The 17,621-nt window shown below is 43.4% G+C and overlaps 1 protein-coding gene across 1 annotated transcript; it reads right to left on the reverse strand.

Moving 5' to 3' along the window:
* Nucleotides 1-9,083: 9,083 nt before the first annotated feature.
* On the reverse strand, nt 9,084-17,207 carry LOC309520570 (uncharacterized protein). Its single transcript, XM_082202513.1, has 6 exons — nt 17,084-17,207; nt 15,302-15,402; nt 15,102-15,188; nt 13,499-13,801; nt 11,760-11,908; nt 9,084-10,612 (listed from the first exon to the last, which is right to left on the reverse strand). The coding sequence occupies exons 1-6, from the start codon at nt 17,110-17,112 to the stop codon at nt 10,418-10,420; spliced, it is 864 nt and encodes a 287-aa protein (XP_082058639.1). The 5' UTR covers nt 17,113-17,207; the 3' UTR covers nt 9,084-10,417.
* Nucleotides 17,208-17,621: the final 414 nt, after the last annotated feature.

Genomic DNA, 17,621 nt, shown 5'->3' on the forward strand with positions numbered 1-17,621 from the left:
TCACCTCCTCACCCATGAAAGGCGAACCATCTTTTGGGTTGGAGATTTGGCCAGTCTTCTCTAAGCACATATTTCAATGTGAGGGTCATGAGGAACCAGCAATAACTGGAACAACTCTTATAGGGCTCAGAGTGTAGTTGGGTTATTCCTATGGGGTATGATGGGGGCCGTGTATCTATTGCCTCATGCCAGGTGGTTAACACTCACTTTGGAGGTGAGGTTGAGGCAGTTTAATAAAATCAGATCTTCAATGCAAACACCTTTGACTCTTTATTAAATGTGTAAACATTATTGAACTCCAACATTTATATCTCATCTCGTTATACTGGTATCCATGTGGAGCTGCGTTGAGTTTATGTTAGGTTTCCAAAATAGCAATAAATCTGGAATTTAGAATGCAGAGGCTTCATAGCACCTTTTCTACTACTGGTAATACTTATCCATAGGATAAAAAATGGGAACTCTATGCACCATCTCATATTTTGGAACACATTGAAATGCGGGTTACTATAATTTCCTGTCCCTCCAATGAAATTAGTTGTTTTTGCTTGGTTATAGTTTGCTTATAATTTTAAGCCTATTTTTATTCATTTTTTGTGTTTATACTTCTACATTTCTCGGTGATGTTTAGAAGTATGTTCAATGTATTCCTTGTAGTTTAATCCTTGATTACAACCTTTCAGGACAAATGTCTACAAATTCTTTAAATATTAAAGTTTTCCAAGGAGAATATTTTATTTGATGAAAAGAAGGGTTTGGATGGGTGACATCACCCAACTGACACAGCAAAGAAGACCTCTGCACCCATGTCCCCATGTGCACACTAAAGCTATAGATGAGCAGAGCTATGCCAGTATCTGAACTGTTGAAAACTGAAGATGGGACTAATGAATAGCCCCCAATACATGAATGGACCTTACCTGGTTAAACCTGTTGGGCCACACAATGGCTTCCTCAGAAATAGTGAGCACTTCTTCTTGAGGAGCCATGGGGTCTATGCTTCCAACTTTGACTCTGCAGAAAGACTGGTTTGGGAACGTGAGCCAATTCATAATATCAAATCCAGCCTCTATCTCACCATTTTCATTGAAGGATACTTTTCCTCCAGCACTAGTATTAAATGAGATGCTTCTTACAAAGTGGTTGAGCTAAATTGGCAAGGAAAGAAATAGCAATTCATGAGGAAATCATGGGGATTTCAATGAATCTATCTAACAAAAAGTTTGCCCTAAGAATGACTAAAGCTGGATCCATCCAAATTCAAATTTACATTAATCATAGAATCATAGAATCATAGAATCATAGAGTTGGAAGAGACCACAAGGGCCATCGAGTCCAACCCCCTGCCAAGCAGGAAACACCATCAGAGCACTCCTGACATATGGTTGTCAAGCCTCTGCTTAAAGACCTCCAAAGTAGGAGACTCCACCACACTCCTTGGCAGCAAATTCCACTGTCGAACAGCTCTTACTGTCAGGAAGTTCTTCCGAATGTTTAGGTGGAATCTTCTTCTTAAGATTTAGAAACAGAAAATTTGTCAACTAGACATGCATAGAATGATTCCTGCCCTCCGCCCATCAACAGATGGAAGAGACAGAAGCAGATTGATCAGTGGTCTCTAAACCAACTCTTATGAGGAACAGTTGAAGGAGCTAGACATGTCTAGCCTGGAAAAGAGACTGGGAGCAGATATGATAGTCATCTTCAAATAATTGAAGGATTGTCACATGGAATATGCAGCAAAATTGCTTTCTCCTGCCTGATTGAGGGAGTTGCCCCAGATTGAGAGAGTTGGGGATGTTTAGCCTGGAAAAGAGGAGATTGATTGCCATCTTCAAGTATCTTAATGGCTGTCTAATGGAAAATGGGGCAAGGTTGTTTTCTCCTTTTCTGGAGGGCAGGACCTGAACAAATGACTTCAAGTTACATTAAAGGAGATTCTGACTAAACATCAGGAAGAACTTTCTGACAGCAAGGGCTGTTCAGTTGTGGAATGGTCTCCCTTGGGAAGTTGTGGACTCTCCTTCCTTGGAGATTTTTAAGCAGAGGTTGGATGGCCATTTGTCATAGATGCTTTAGCTGAGATTCCTGGGTGTTAGACTAGATGACTCTTCAGGTATCTACAAACTCTATAATTCTATGCTCTTACTTTCCTACATTCTTAGTGTGCTCAGAACATTACCTTCCACAGCTGTTGACTCAGACTCTTCATTCTTCCTTCATCTACCATTGCTCTGTGCTTGAACCTTGATGAATGCATGGCATGCAATGCAATGCATGTGCCACAGCAAAGACAGCAGTGTAAACACTGTAGCTGTGGCCTGTCATGCTCATTTCAAAAACAGAGGCAGGCAGAGTCTCCAGTTTCTCCCTTCCAGTGCAGATTTTTCCATTGTCTATGTCTGTCATGGGATTGAGAAAAGAACATTCAAATGCGTCTCCCCAAAACTCTCTGATAAAGGCATATTTGTTTCCTGAAGAAGGTTTTATCATCTGAAGAAATTTCTGGAATCCTATTACCTCCTTAGAGTGAACGGCAACGGAGATAGAACCATGAAGGAAATCTATGTCCCAATTTCTTTGAAAGGAAACTGATGTGAAACCCATCTGGGATGTCATAATCCAGATTTTACTTTTGTCATTTGTTGATCTCCCCCAGCCAGTGTAGACGGGCAGCATTCTCAAACCTACCATGGTATCAATTTCACCATGAACGATCATTGCATTAACAGTGCTATTCCTGATAACATTGCATGTTTTTATTGCCTCATCAATTTTCTTATCAAAGTCATTGGAGTAAGATATTTGGGGCATTGATAAAATGAAGTCAAAGCAGATGTCTCTCTGAGCAAACATGGGAACCACTGTATGTATGAATTTCTCTCCGTTGTCGTCATGTGCAGATAACACCCCAATCCATGTCCACCTGAAATGAAGCAGTAACTGAAGAATCCCTTTATATTGATGATCCACATCTGGAAACATCTGGTGGTAGAGGACAGTCTGACTTTTCTTATTTATCACTGGAGCAGTGCCATAGATGAACTAAGGAAAATAGGGGGAAATCAGTGTAATTTAGGGTTAGATGGGATGTTTTTGGACTCCAGTTCCCATAAGTCCCAGTCAACATGGCCAATGGTCAGAGACTGTGAGAATTGTAGTCCACAATTTTTAGAGGGCAAACATTTTGGCTGTGCCTGATCTAAGGATTGTATTCGTTTTAAGGAAATACAGCCTTCTGAATTCAAAAATAACTGATCTTAGTTAACTTAAATGTTTCTATTTTTAAAAAACAACAACATTTATTCAAAAGTTACAATACAGTTACAATACCAGGCATTTCTAAGGAATATGTCCTCTCCACAGAAACCTCAGTGATGATGGTGGCATTAAAATATCCTGTTCTTCTTCAATAAAAAAGAAAAAGGGAGACCAGATCGTGTTAAAGGAATCTTCTTTGGAGATTCCTTTGATTGTTTGCCGATGGAATGTTAAGTGTTTCTGACATATAGCATAAGTCATACACAGAGGTGATCCTTTGTCTGACTTAATTGGCTATCACCCATAACCTACATGCTTTTCATAAGTGGAAGACACCACATTGGCTAATCCTATATTGGCTAATCCTATAGCAGGTCTTATAGCGAGGTGGACAGAAAGTACATTGGGATCTAATGGCAGATCTTGCAGATAAGACTAGATACTGGTATGCTAGTGCAACCATAAGCATGGCCACAAGTGCGTCAACAAGTCTTTGCAAAGCACTATAACACACACACACCAACAACCCCCCCAAATGCCCCCAACCACTGTATTCTCTCAATAAAGATTCACCCCTTAAAACATTTAAAGGGACAACCTGTCAAATCTTCCACTGTTAAATATGGTATTTTGGAAGCAATTCCTATCTTCAATGTACAAATCAGTATCTGAAACCAAGGGATGTGGCTGATGCTCTCATAAACTCTCCAGTTCCACGCACATGTATTACCTGTGGAATCTTGTAGATGCACAGGATGTCTGTCATGTGGAGACAAACTTCAGAGGTGGGCCCCCCAATGACAGCTACTGGATTGTTGATAGTATCACATTTGTAGTTAGGAATGAATCTGCCCTGGGTGGAGAAGACCTCCAGTGAGGCTTGATAGGTCCATCTTGGATTGAAATAGCTATTGTAGATATGGACGCCCAGGGTGAGATTAGGCAAAATCTTAGGATTTCTGTTAAGCTCCTTTACAGCAAATATTGAGGCTAGAATATGTTGGTAGATCTGAATCATTGACCTGTAATCAGAAATATAAAGAAATGCTGTCATGCAGAGGGGGATATTTGTCATATTTGTTTACAAGAGCATTACCAGTTTCTGCTTTGAAAGTTAGCAGTTAACAGAAGGATCTCTAAAAGAAATTCTCTTCATTCCAGTTTCTCTATAGGATTGTAACATTTCTCCCCAAATTCTGGAGAGTTGAATTACTTTGTGTTCTTTCTAAAATGGGACCGATATATCTAGAATTTAACATCCTCCCCCTTTTAGAACAAAAATATTATTATTTCGGGATTTTGTACACATTTGCAAACATTTCAGATATAGGGAAATTGGTGGGGTGGGGGTAGGAGGTGAGTAGAATGTGAGTAGAATGGATGCCAATAGTATGTGTGATGTATATAGCTTGTGTGAGTGCACACACACAGGGAAAATGTAGAAGTTATAGTTAAATGGCAAAGAAATGGAAATATACAGTCTTTGACAAGGCAGTTAAAGCTCAGATGCAGGCACAGTTGTTAACACAAAAATCAGAGCACTGTTACTCCTCTAGAAGCATTGCTATCCCATAAATAAGTTCTGTGGATAGGCTTTTTTACCAAATGGGTAGAAATTAAGGTGGCTCACAAGGGTGGTCGCCACTTCATTTATTTTATGGCATTTTGTGCAATTGGCTATCAGTGACCATGTCCAGCTGCAAAAATTAACAATCTGGGGTAACCTAATATTCTTCCCCCAAAGCCAATGAGCACTGAAATGAAAAATTTTATAACAGTTCCCCCACCCCACCCCGCCAAGGGCCACTCACTGATCTAACACCTAGGTGAGTAGGGCTGGAGCAGGACTAACATTTGCTAGCTCTTTTTAATTAGAAAATTCTTCCAGAAGGAGGCTTGTGACACTGGATCCTTGTCTGGAATTACTAAAATAAAAATGGGAACACGATGGAGATGATGTGGTATTTAGTTAGGGAAGGTGTGCCATTCATTAAAGAAAGGAAAGATGGATTGGCTGTGAACTCCACCTATCCACTGGACTTAATAAGGACAAACTTGTCATGGGAAAACATTGAAGGAAACTTACAGGGTGCCATCAAAGAGGTCATTGGAGGGACGTTCTCTGAAACTTATAGAGTTGGAGAATCTGTATATATGAGACATAATACCAGCAATAATGAGGTCTCCTGATTGGTAATGCTTGTGAAGAATAGAAAGAGGGTCACTGACGTCACATTTGATGCTGGGAACCTTAGACACCACTTGAGGCAAAAACACTAGCACCAACATTACAAACGCCACTATCTTGCATAAAACAACCCCTTTTGCATTCCAATACACTTGCCAATACATTATCCTTCTCTGATTCCGATGATGAGTAGCACATCCTTATATAAGTGGCGGCCCGGTTTATCTATGTTTCAAACTGTGTCTCAGTGATCAGACTGACTGAGTGGTGATATCTCTAGCTCCAACTTGGAGTGATGCAGGGGATATTATAAATGTCCTTTAGTCCTGTTGCTTTGCTGAAGAAGACAGAGGATAATAATCACCAGTCATAAAATTACAGGGTAAATAATAATCTCTTGCTGTTTCTATGAGACGTTGCTGAAGAAAATATGCTTATCACACCTCAGCAAAATTTGCTCCCAGACCTCCTCCTGACAGTGCAATGACTGACATCAAGAAAAGATTCTCAAGATAATGAGACATCTGTATTTGTAGGTGCATGTCGTAAATTGAGCCAATTTGTCTGTTCTAGTTCAGCCTTGTTGGTGCTGAAATCACAGGCTCATTACTTCAAGACAGAAGATTGTCCAAACTCTGCAAAGAGCTGTGTGAAATTTAATACTAAAAAAATAACCAGTGTTCATGCCAGTAATATATTTGGTGGGGATTTCCACAACCTAGACAGCACCACAGAGAAGGCCACATCCTATTTCACCTCAGAACGAGCTTCTCCAGACATTGGGAAAACAAGAAAGGCTTCTTCCAGTCTTAACTGATTGGCATGTCCATAAAGGGAGTTAAACTTGATATATAGATATCAAAACAATTACAGCTTTACATGCTACAATCAGTACTTGGAATGATGGGTACACATACCCCTAAACATTTTTTGAATCAAAGTTTGGCCTCATTGTTTGGCAGTATTTCAATATGAGTAGAAAAATGAGAGTACCCCCTAAACATTTTTTTAAAAGAAAAAAAGCACTGGATGTCGCTAATGTATATGCAATCAGTGCAGAATGGTGTTATTGTCAGGAGCTCGTCCTACACTCAAGTAGGACCCTGGCAGACACACATGCCCCACTGGCATGTTCTCTCCCTCCTGGTCGATCGTTCGGGAGCTTCAAAAGCTTTCTTCTGTCCGAACATCACAGCGACCGATGCCAACAGACACCGGCACACTTAGGGATCCGCAGAGTTTGTGCACCTTGCGTGACAGACCACAGCAACTCAGCATTTTGGCTAATCTACTTTATTTACATATAAACACATACGGAGCACTGCAACATGGCTCCCTCTCTCTCTAGCATCAGGAAGCAAAGAGAAAAAGAACAAAGGACAATAGTCCCACTTCATGGAACACAGGAACACAAATATCCTGCCTCCGTCACTTCCCACTCTGTGGAGTCAAAACATACACCTTCATGTGATAGACAACAATCCCATAACTGCAATCATGGAGCAGGAATTCTAACAGTTATATGGTTGCACCTCACCAAACATAAAATGCTAGCAGACACATTTGGCAATAGCTGCAACTTCCAGTTTGTCTTCAAAGGTAGCCTCAAAAAGAGGGTGCTATGGAAATCTAATTGGAAGGTTACCAGAGCATGGATTGTTGTGGAAAGGCAATCATACGGATTACTGTGACAAGGTATCAGTATGATGAAAAAAGCATGTGACTACACTTGATCTTAGCCAAAAGGCCGAGAAGCGATTAAGGTAATTTAATGACAGAATATTATGAAAAACGGGAAGGATTTGCTGTGATAATTAATAACTAGAATACAAAAAAGGGAGGTGTGAGGAGGTCAATGAAATAAGGCAATGACCGTTAAGGATTTGGGAATGTTGGATCTGTTTTTAAATTTTTGTGGATTACTTTTGTTTTTTTTATTTTGATGTGTTTTGTTTTGGTTTTTTGATTTTGATTTTTATCGATTTGTATTGTTTGATTGTTGTTTGCTTTTCCCTTGTTTTTTTCTTCTTCTTTGTCTCTTCGTTTTTTCTGTAATTTTAAAATGCTTAATAAATATCATTTTAAAAAAAGGCACTGAACAGGAAACATGTAGCTACAATGATGGGGATAATCAAGTCCACAATAAAAGACAGAAGCAAAGTATAAATTTAGAGGTCAGGAGAGGTGAGAGTGATACTGTGGAAGGAGAATAAAATAAAATAATTTTTTAAAAAATTGAAATTTGTGTGAGAAGGGCTGAGCAAGTGAAGGTTGGAATGTAAAGCTTGTGTTTGCAAGAGAACCATGAAAGGGGGACAGAACGAAACATGCAAAGGAGCTGTTGCTTTAACTGTTGAGAAAGAAGGAGGAAGGCAAAGATAAGAAAGTTGACATGCCTCATGATTAAAGCAGTATAAACTAGTAGAAGGAAGCATTGGCATACACAGACATAACTGATCCTTTGCTCCCACTTGATTGTAAGTGTATAACTGCTTGTGCAGTTTTTTATCTTTGCTGTGCCACCCTTCAAGTACTTGCCGGTTGAGGTTGTGTTGCTGACATTTCCAGCCCAATCCGAATAACTTTATTGTACTAGCCACTGGCCATGACAAATCTGAATCAAAAAGAAATACCAGCAAAAGGGGTGTCAAGCCACAAATAATAGTCTCTGTTTAGATCTCTGTGTCTCCCTTACAGTTCAATGCTATATTGCCCAAGGTCTTCTTTGTGATCTTTTTGGCCACCAGAGCAAAAAGGGCAACTCTGTGAGTCACTGAAGCATTTGCATTGCTAAGAAGCCATAGGACCTTCTCTGCCAAGGAGAGACATCCTTCTTGCATGGATGGTAGGGTGGGGAATTGCCTCATGGGTCCAATGTATACTGAGCCATATAGAAAATAGTACAAGGTGTCTTCCACCTGCGGTTGCCCACATATACAGAGTCTGTCTTCGTACAGTAGTACCCTGTTATATCGTCCATCTAGGACAACGGAGGGCATAGCTTGAAAACGGAGCTTAGTAGAAGCAAATCTTAGTGAGTCTGGAGGCTTGCTGATATTTGGTGTCTGAATGAATGAATCTTTATTTGTGTCAGCCATCGGCCACAGCAATAAAAGAACAATACGATATACAAAGAATAGAAATAAAAAGTCAATTATATAAAATATACTTTAGGGAATCAAAAGTCAAATAGTGGATCTTATTCTGACTGCCCCAGCTAAAAACCTTGCAACCATTGTTGTCACCTGCTCATCTTGATCTGCCAAGAGAAAGGACACTGTGGCAGTGGTTGGGCAACCCAGAATGGACAATAAAAGAGGGGGGATAACCTCATTCCTCAAGTCTTTATAAAGAGTGCAAGCCAGAAGGGCATGCACCACCGATTCGGTACTGCCATCTCCACAGGGACATAAGCATTTTTCGTGTGGAATCTGTTGGAATCATCCCTCAAGTGCAGCTGAGGGCAATATATTCAATCTTGCGAGAGTAAAAGAGTGTCTATATTTTAGAATTGCTAGGTTATGCAGGTAGGGTGCCAGCAAGTGGGAAATGGGAAGGTGGAAAAAAGTCATACCATGGGCAAAATTTCCTTATTGTGGCCAAGTTGTTCTGACACTCGATATCATTTAGGTGCTGACAAATGAGACTGTTTGCTTTACTAAAACCCAAAGTGAGTAGCTGTTGTGGTGATAAACCACAAGAGTGAAGTTTTTGATAGACAATTTTAGTCCAGGCGCTCTTGTGACAATCTTGCAGCACTAGGGATATTAGACCGGGGGGATTTGAGTTTAGGCGAAGCCAATAGTTAAGTGTCCTATGCCAGATCAGTAATTCTACCGAGGGAAGATTAGCCTTTAGGTGCAATGATGCATATGGGACACAAGGTGGTGTCTGGATTCTATAGGTATTGGGCTTGAACCACAATATTTTCCCAACAATATTTTCATCATCTGATTACACCACAAAAGCATGAAAATTAATCCTAGTCTTTACACAGGTCGCTGAAGAAATAACGCAAGGGGCTTGCTGGATGCTTTGTACTTTTTAGCAGAGTTAGGCTTTGTTCATATCTCGTTGCCTTCATGAAGCGAGAGCGTGGGAAAAAAGACAAGAGAAAACTTGTGATCTTTGGGAATAATGGGACACAGCAATCTAAAATGTGACATTCAGAAATTATAGTTGGATGCTTCTCAGCTTTGAAATTCCCAGCCAAAAGACATTTACCTAAATGTTTTATTTGGTTCTTAGTTCATTCGGGGGTTAGAATTTACAAAAAAAGCAGGGAAAGTTGTTGAAGGGTATATGTTTAGATTTTGATTGCTACTTTGCAATTCCACCTGCAAGTGGCAACACATGGGGGAGCAGTGGTTGGTGTAACAGCTCACCCTGGAGCAGAAAATATTGGTTAAATGGTCCTGCTCAAAACCATTCAAATATCCATGGTGATGTTTTGCTTCATTGGCAACAGGATGGGTGATTCAGAGGAAAGCCACTGTCTTCATTCTTCAGCCTGGTCTGGGACCTTTTTAAACCAATGTTTCTGTAGGCAATGAGGGCTATCCGGGAAAGACTATCAGCTCTGGTTCTAGGGCGCACCTTCCAACATTTTCTCTGATGAAAACAGGGACATTTCTCTCATTCATTCATTCATTTCTACCCCACCCATCTGACTGGATTGCCCCAGCAACTCTGGGTGGGTCCCAATATATATATATATATATATAAACATAATAAAACATTAAACTTTAACAAACATCCCTATACAGGGCTGCCTTCAGATGTCTTCTAGAGGCTGCACAGTTACTTATCTCCTTGCCTCAGGAGTCGCATAACTCCATAGTCTCCAACATTGATGAAAATAGGGACATCTTATGGAAAAGCAGCACATTCCAGGATCAAATCAGAAACTGGGGTGGCTTCTGTAAATCCGGGACTGTTGCTGGAAAATAGGGACACTTGGAGGTTCTGCTAGGGTCCCATTCGAACCCCAAAGCAGCAGCATAACTCAGGGCCCCCTTCATCCCCGAACGACCACTGCATCCCATAGTCCCAACGATCCTCACGATTCCTGCCAAAACCGTTGTGTAGGGGGCAACACACAAGGCCTCGTTCTCGGGATTCACAGGATGGCCTCACTGAACAGCCCTCTCTGTTCCAGTCAACCTGCAGGTTCAGAGAGAAAGAGAAACAGCTAAACAACACAATGCAGTAGACTCTGGGGCGCAGCTCCTAAAAGAGTTTCTGAGCACCGGAGGGTACCTAAACCCTGGAAGCGGATTAAGCCCTGGCCAGGCCCAGTTTGATCAGAGAAGTGCAGATGGCTTAACTATACTGCTTAGTTCAAGTATTTGGGGAGTCTGCTTCTATTGACTGCTGGATCACCCATCTGCAGAGGTGACCTTGTTCCACATCTGAAGGTTGGCTTATAAACTGCTGAAAGTTCAGAATGTGTAATTGCTGTATTGGAATCATTTACTGTGCTTAGCTGGACCCCTCCTTTCCCACTGCACATATCATTGGTTCCAACTGCCTTGGGATGCAGAGAAGCAGGGTCATCTGTTCTGGGAGTTGTGGCAACATCTGGGTCCCCTACCCTTCAAACATTATTGGACGTGGGTGGCACTGTGGTCTAAACTACTGAGCCTCATGGGCTTGCCAGTCGGAAGGTCAGTGGTTTGAATCCCCACAATGGATTGAGTTCCCATTGCTCTGTCCCAGCTCCTGCCAACCTAGCAGTTCGAAAGCACACCAGTGCAAGTAGATAAATAGGTACTGCTGTGGCAGGAAGGTAAACGGTGTTTCTGTGTGCTCTGGTTTCTGTCTTGGTGTTCTGTTGCACCAGAAGCAGATTAGTCATGCTGGCCACATGCCCTGGAAAGCTGTCTGTGGACAAACACTGGCTCCCTCAGCCTGAAAGCAAGATGAGCCCCACAATCCCATAGTCGCCTTTGACTGGACTTAACCGTCCAGGGGTCCTTTACCTTTTTTACCTATTGGACTGACAAGAACCTGACAAATTCCATATATTTCTTAATTGCTAGTAGGCTGTACAAATCCATACGATTGTAGGGATAGATGAGGAGGAGTGCTGGAGATTGCCTGACCAAGTGGCCTCCAAGGAAAGTTCAGGAGAGGACAGTTTGGACCCAGGTTGATGGTGGTGGGAGACAGGACACAGTCCAGAGGAGGAGGAGAGGTGAGGAAAAGTGGAAGCTGGGAGTCAGGAGGATGAGGAACAGGTGCAAACAAGCAGATGCCCCAGCCCTGAGCAAGGACAGGAGACAGACTTAATAGAGGTTGCACATCTCACCTGGGGATCAACATAGGTGGTTCCATCTCTCTCTCTCTTCCTGGATTTTCTTTTCTTCACTATGATTATTGTGACCACCAATAAACAGGCAACGACGGGGAGAAGAAGAATTAACATGAACTCCCAACGTATAATTTGTCCAAGGCCACCTGCAATGTACAATAAGAGTCTCTTGGAATATACTGTAATGAAAACTACAGCATAAAAAAGATTTTGGAATAAGCGATAAAAAAGACTCGGCAATAACACATTGTCAAAACTGAAAATTGTCCAGTAGCACCTTAGAAACCAAGTAAGTTTGTTCTGGGTATAAGCTTTCATGTGCATAAGCTGGGGATAAGCTTTTGTGTATCTGAAGAAGTGTGCATGCACATGAAAGCTCATACCAATAACAAACTTAGTTGGTCTCTAAGGTGCTACTAAGGTCCGTATAGTTAAAGCTATGGTTTTCCCAGTAGTGATGTATGGAAGTTAGAGCTGGACCATAAAGAAGGCTGATTGCCGAAGAATTGATGCTTTTGAATTCTGGTGCTGGAGGAGACTCTTGAGAGTCCCATGGACTGCAAGAAGGTCAAACCTCTCCATTCTGAAGGAAATCAGCCCTGAGTGCTCACTGGAAGGACAGATCCTGAAGCTGAGGCTCCAAGACTTTGGCCACCTCATGAGAAGAGAAGACTCCCTGGAAAAGACCCTAATGTTGGGAAAGATGAAGGGCGCAAGGAGAAGGGGAGGACGGAGGACGAGATGGCGGGACAGTGTTCTCGAAGCTACCAGCATGAGTTTGACCAAACTGCGGGAGACAGTGGAAGACAGGAGTGCCTGGCGTGCTCTGGTCCAGGGGCTCACGAAGAGGCGGACACCACTAAACGACTAAACAACAACAAGAACAAAAGGTGCTACTGGAAGGATTTTTTAAATATTTTGTTTCAACAAACCCTTCCTTAATGTTAAAGGCCATGGGTGTAGATCTGACCCTGGAGGTTCCAGAAGAACAGAAGAAATAGGGGGGCCCCATCCAGTCCAACTGCATGCCCTCTCACTGGCCAACCAGGTTCTTTCAATGGAAGCAGGACCTGACTCCCCCTCCCTTCTATTATTCACTGCCTGCCCAGAGCCACTTCCTTGAAGGCCACACCTCAAATCACTTCCTTTGTAGCTAGAAAAAAGAAGGGTGTGGGTGTTAGTTTGAACAGCTTAGTTTTTTTCCAGAGAGAGAGCAGTGGCAGACAGAAAGTGTGAGTATCTTCCTGCAATATTTATCATTACAAATTCATTTGTCTTTATTTACGTGAATGGGGGAGGGAGACGGGGAGGAGAAGGGGTGAGGGCCATAGCTCAATGGATGAAGTTCACAGGCTTAACCCCTGATGGCATCTCCAGAAAAGAGCTGGGAGTGACTCTCAGCCTTAAACCTTGCAAATCCACTACCAGTCGGTGTAGACAATAGTGAACTAGATGGTTTGACGTCATGTAAATCAGTTTCCTGTGTAGCTGAGAAATGGTGGGTCTTTTCTGTGCTTGTCACAACTTCCAGCAGAAGTATGGAGGTTTTCCATTCCCGTTTCCATTTAGTTTCAAAAACCACAAATGCTCTGTGTGCCCACACAGTTATCCATGTTTCCCTGATTTTTAGAGATACCCCAAGTATTCACCACCCCAAGCAACGCCTCTCAGAAATGTGTTTGTGTGTGTGTGTGTTTGAGAGAGAGAGAGAGAGAGAGAGAGACTCCATTTCTCACCTCTATCACTTGTGCATATTTCGAGCATGTCAATTGAGGTTTCCTTTTGATCTGAAGAACTGCTGACCACGCAGGTGAACGTGGAGTCATTGGAACCTTTTCGCCAGGAGACGTGGAGATCCCTACCATTGTGGGAAAGCTGGTATTCACTTGAACCTCCAGCTAAGGTCCTTGGGGGATTCCCTTTTCCCCAGGAGATAACAAACTTTTCTTCTGTGGATGGAATGCACTGCAGGGTCACATTGCAGCCTTCTGGAGTCTTGGAGATGTTTTTGGGGAGTATCTGAGGCGCTGGCGCTGGCTCTGTTCAATACAAACAAAAGTTACATGAAGGTTTGTGCTTCAGTGGCTGCCACTAACTGTGTAAGGCAGTGAAAGGGGACCTCATGCCCTCGTTCTCTCTAGTTGGCCCTTGAGACTCTTTCAAGTCTGCACCCATGTACACCCTCTGCTCCATGCCTTTTGCCTTTCTGGGATGTTTCCTTCAGCAAAGGTAGAAGGCACATTTGTTGCTCTGCCAAATTTTGCCTTTGGCCTGGAAGAAACGTGGGCCTCAGAATGTGTGATCAGATCCACCACTGTGCTGGGCCCAGGGGGTTAACCCAAGCAACGCGGTCCAGGTCTGGTCCCGAATCCAAGGGTTCTGCAAGGAGTCAGTTCAACAGGGCCAAGGCAGGAAACCAGGCAAGGTCAGGCACAGGATCACAGGCAGGTTCCGGCAAACAGCAATATTGCTCACACAACCTGGGGCGGGGTCCGACAGCCTTTTATCTTTGTCAGGTTAACGGCCGGTCCTGATCCCCCAGTGACTCACCTCCCTGTCTCACCCGAAGGTGAGCACTCCTCCTGCGAGTACTCAGGTCTCTCCTTCTCCCAGACCTTAGACTCTGCAGCTCAGGAGATGTCAGTGGGTTACTAGACCCAGGGGCTGCCACAGCCCCCCTGATCCAACCAGTAGTGGAGCAGCTGTAAGTGATGGTCCAGCTGGAGGCAACGAGGTCATCCCCGCATCTGAAGCCAGGGCAGGCTCAGGCCCCTGACTCGGCCCAGCTGGTGTTTGTTGCAGGGGAACCTGTGCAGGATCAGGCCCCAGACTTGGTCCAGATGCCGCCTGAGGCAAAGGAACTGGTGCGGACTGAGACTCCTCTGGTTCCTAGTCTGAGCCCGAGTCCCAGGCCATCACAACCACAAACTGATGTCCAAGCTAGTGCCTGAAATCTACAGTCACTCCTTGACATGAGAAGAGTCTGCTGAATCAGACCAGTGGCCCATTTAGTCCAACATACTGTCCTCACACTTTGGGAAACCGACGAGCGCAACAGCACTCTCCCCTCCTGTGGTTTCCAGCAACTGGTGTTCAGAAGCATTACTGCCACCAAGTATGGAGTGGTCAAGGTTGGTGGCCATCATAGTCACCTCTGGGAATGAGTTCCATAGTTTAACTACTGTGTGTGCTGCAAGGTCATGTTGTTCATTCTTGCAGCTGAAATTCCCCCCCACACACACACACACCCTTGACATGTCCTTAACAATCTCCTCCTGATATCCAGCAGATGATATCTAGATTCTCCAATTTCCCCATCTCTGGACTCACAAAGCTTACCATTTCTGGGATGAATGACGTCCACTCTTCCTCCCTGGACTCTCTTCACCCGATGGATTGGATTCTCTGCTGCTTGACTTAAAGTGCCTTTAGGGAGACAAAGAGGGTGGGCAATATGGTTCAGGGCTCTGTTTCAGGTCCCCTATTGCTTTTGCGAACTGAATTTCTCCCTCCCTCCCTGCCAGTGCTGGAGGATTTACCAAAGGCAGAGAAGATCAGATGGAAGTCAAGAAGGATTAGGAAGCTTCTGTGAGTGACTTTCATGGCCGGTTCTCTCTGGGAATGAAGTGAGCTTTCAGTGCTTCCTGGAGAGGGGAGGGGGAAAGAGAGGTTGGCTTACCCCAGTTGCAGTCCACTCCTTTGCTATCTGCAAACCACAACACAGAACAGGTGCTAATGGAGAAACATCCGCCAAGCCGTTGCAAATAAATGTAAGGCTCACGACTGGGAAGCCATAAAAATGAACCATGTGACAGACTTGCTCTCCCATAAAATCACTTTACAAGTATTTAAAAGTATGAGTCAAGGTTAAGTAACATCTAAATTACAGTCAGGCTCGCTATCCTATGAACAAAATGAGTTCTTTAGATCTGTGCGCTCTCTCTCGCTAGTCCTATTTAGTGACGCTATGTATGTTTCTGTCCTGTTTTAATCTCTGGCATTATCACTTATTCTTGTATCTGCCTTATTGCAGGGCAGATTCGAGGGTAAGCCATACATGGAACGAGTCTGCCCCTGCGGCTTGATGGAGGTAGAAACTGTCTCTCATGTCTCGGTACGCTGCCGTTTCTACGGGGATAGACACTCGGTATTTATCACTCCTGTTATACAAAAATCTCCAAATGGGTCCTAACTTAAATGTCTAAAACTCCTGGTAGAGGACAAGGATCTAGAGATTATGCTAAGGGTGGCCAAATTCTGTGCGATTGCCATAAAACTTAGGGAACAAGCTGTACTTCCAAAATGATTAAGGTTTTAAATGATAATTTTAGGTTATATTTTAATGATCGAGATTTTATTTTTTTTAACTGCCGCTAAGATCAAACCTCTCCATTCTGAAGGAAATCAGCCCTGAGTGCTCACTGGAAGGACAGATCCTGAAGCTGAGGCTCCAAGACTTTGGCCACCTCAGGAGAAGAGAAGACTCCCTGGAAAAGACCCTGATGTTGGGAAAGATGGAGGACACAAGGAAAAGGGGACGACAGAGGATGACATGGTGGGACAGTGTTCTCAAAGCTATTAGCATGAGTTTGACCAAAGGGTCTTTTCCAGGGATTCTTCTCTTCTCATGAGGTGGCCAAAGTCTTGGAGCCTCAGCTTCACGATCTGTCCTTCCAGTGAGCACTCAGGGCTGATTTCCTTCAGAATGGAGAGGTTGGATCTTCTCGCAGTCCATGGGACTCTCAAGAGTCTCCTCCAGCACCAGAATTCAAAAGCATCCATTCTTCGGCAATCAGCCTTCTTTATGGTCCAGCTCTCACTTCCATACATCACTACTGGGAAAACCAGAGCTTGAACTATGCAGACCTTTGTTGGCAAGGTGATGTCTCTTAAAACTAACTATGAAAATGGGGGGGGGGGAATGGGACCTTGCTGAAATAAAAGTTCCTCACCAGGGAGGGAGAGAGGGAGGAAGCCTGTCTGCTCTCAGCCAGGACGGAGTTCCACAGAATCGGCCCACAGCACTGGATGCAAATGGCCAATGGTGGAGACAAGCTGTGTTTCTGAGCCATGGGGGGCACTAAAAAGAGACACCCCCCTAAGACCTCAAAGATAAGGGTTCAGGAGGCTCTTATTGTATCCGGGACCCAATGACTTTGTGAATTAAGGCAACCTGGTAAGATGTGTGGGGTATAAATTGTAAAATTATCATTATGGAATGGGACGTCACTACTTTCATCGGAGAAATGCTGGAGTCAGAAACTGGATCGTTTTTATCAAAAGAAAAGAAATACAACGAGAAATCCGATTTCAAGCAATACTTGCTTTCTGGCACCATCTGCTGTTGCATGTTTAAAACGCATTCAAATCACATTATTGTGACGAATGTAGCTGAGTCCTCAATCAGCTCAGAGCTAATTCCTTGAAGGCCACACCTCAAATCACATTCTTTGTAGCTAGAAGAAAAGAAGGGTGCTAGTTTGAACAGCTTGTTGTTTTTTTTAGAGAGAGAGAGAGAGCAGTGGTGGACAGAGTGTGAGTATCTTCCTGCAATATTTATTTTTTACAAATTCATTTGTCTTTATGTGAATGGGGGAGGGAGATGGGGAGGAGAAGGGGTGAGGGCCATAGCTCAATGGATGAAGTTCACAGGCTCAACCCCTGATTGGCATCTCCAGAAAAGAGCTGGGAGCGACTCTCAGCCTTAAACCTTGCAGAGCCACTGCCAATCAGTGTAGACAATAGTGAACTAGATGGTTGGACTTCGTGTAAGGCAGTTTCCTGTGTAGCTGAGAAATGGTGGGTCTTTTCTGTGCTTGTCACAACTTCCAGCAGAAGGAGTATGGAGGTTTTCCACTC

The sequence above is a fragment of the Podarcis vaucheri genome (assembly GCF_965113315.1).
Source record: "Podarcis vaucheri genome assembly, chromosome: 16".
NCBI lineage: Eukaryota > Metazoa > Chordata > Lepidosauria > Squamata > Lacertidae > Podarcis > Podarcis vaucheri.

Bases quoted from the DNA above. Each gene is read 5' to 3' on its own strand.
- LOC309520570 (XM_082202513.1), bottom strand. From the start codon at position 17,112: ATGCAACAGCAGATGGTGCCAGAAAGCAA. The intron at 15,403-17,083 runs GTATTGCTTGAA...CTCTCCAGGAAG, and splicing joins CAGATGGTGCCAGAAAGCAA to CACTGAAAGCTCACTTCATT. The intron at 10,613-11,759 runs GTGAGATGTGCA...CTGAACCTGCAG, and splicing joins CCACCTATGTTGATCCCCAG to GTTGACTGGAACAGAGAGGG.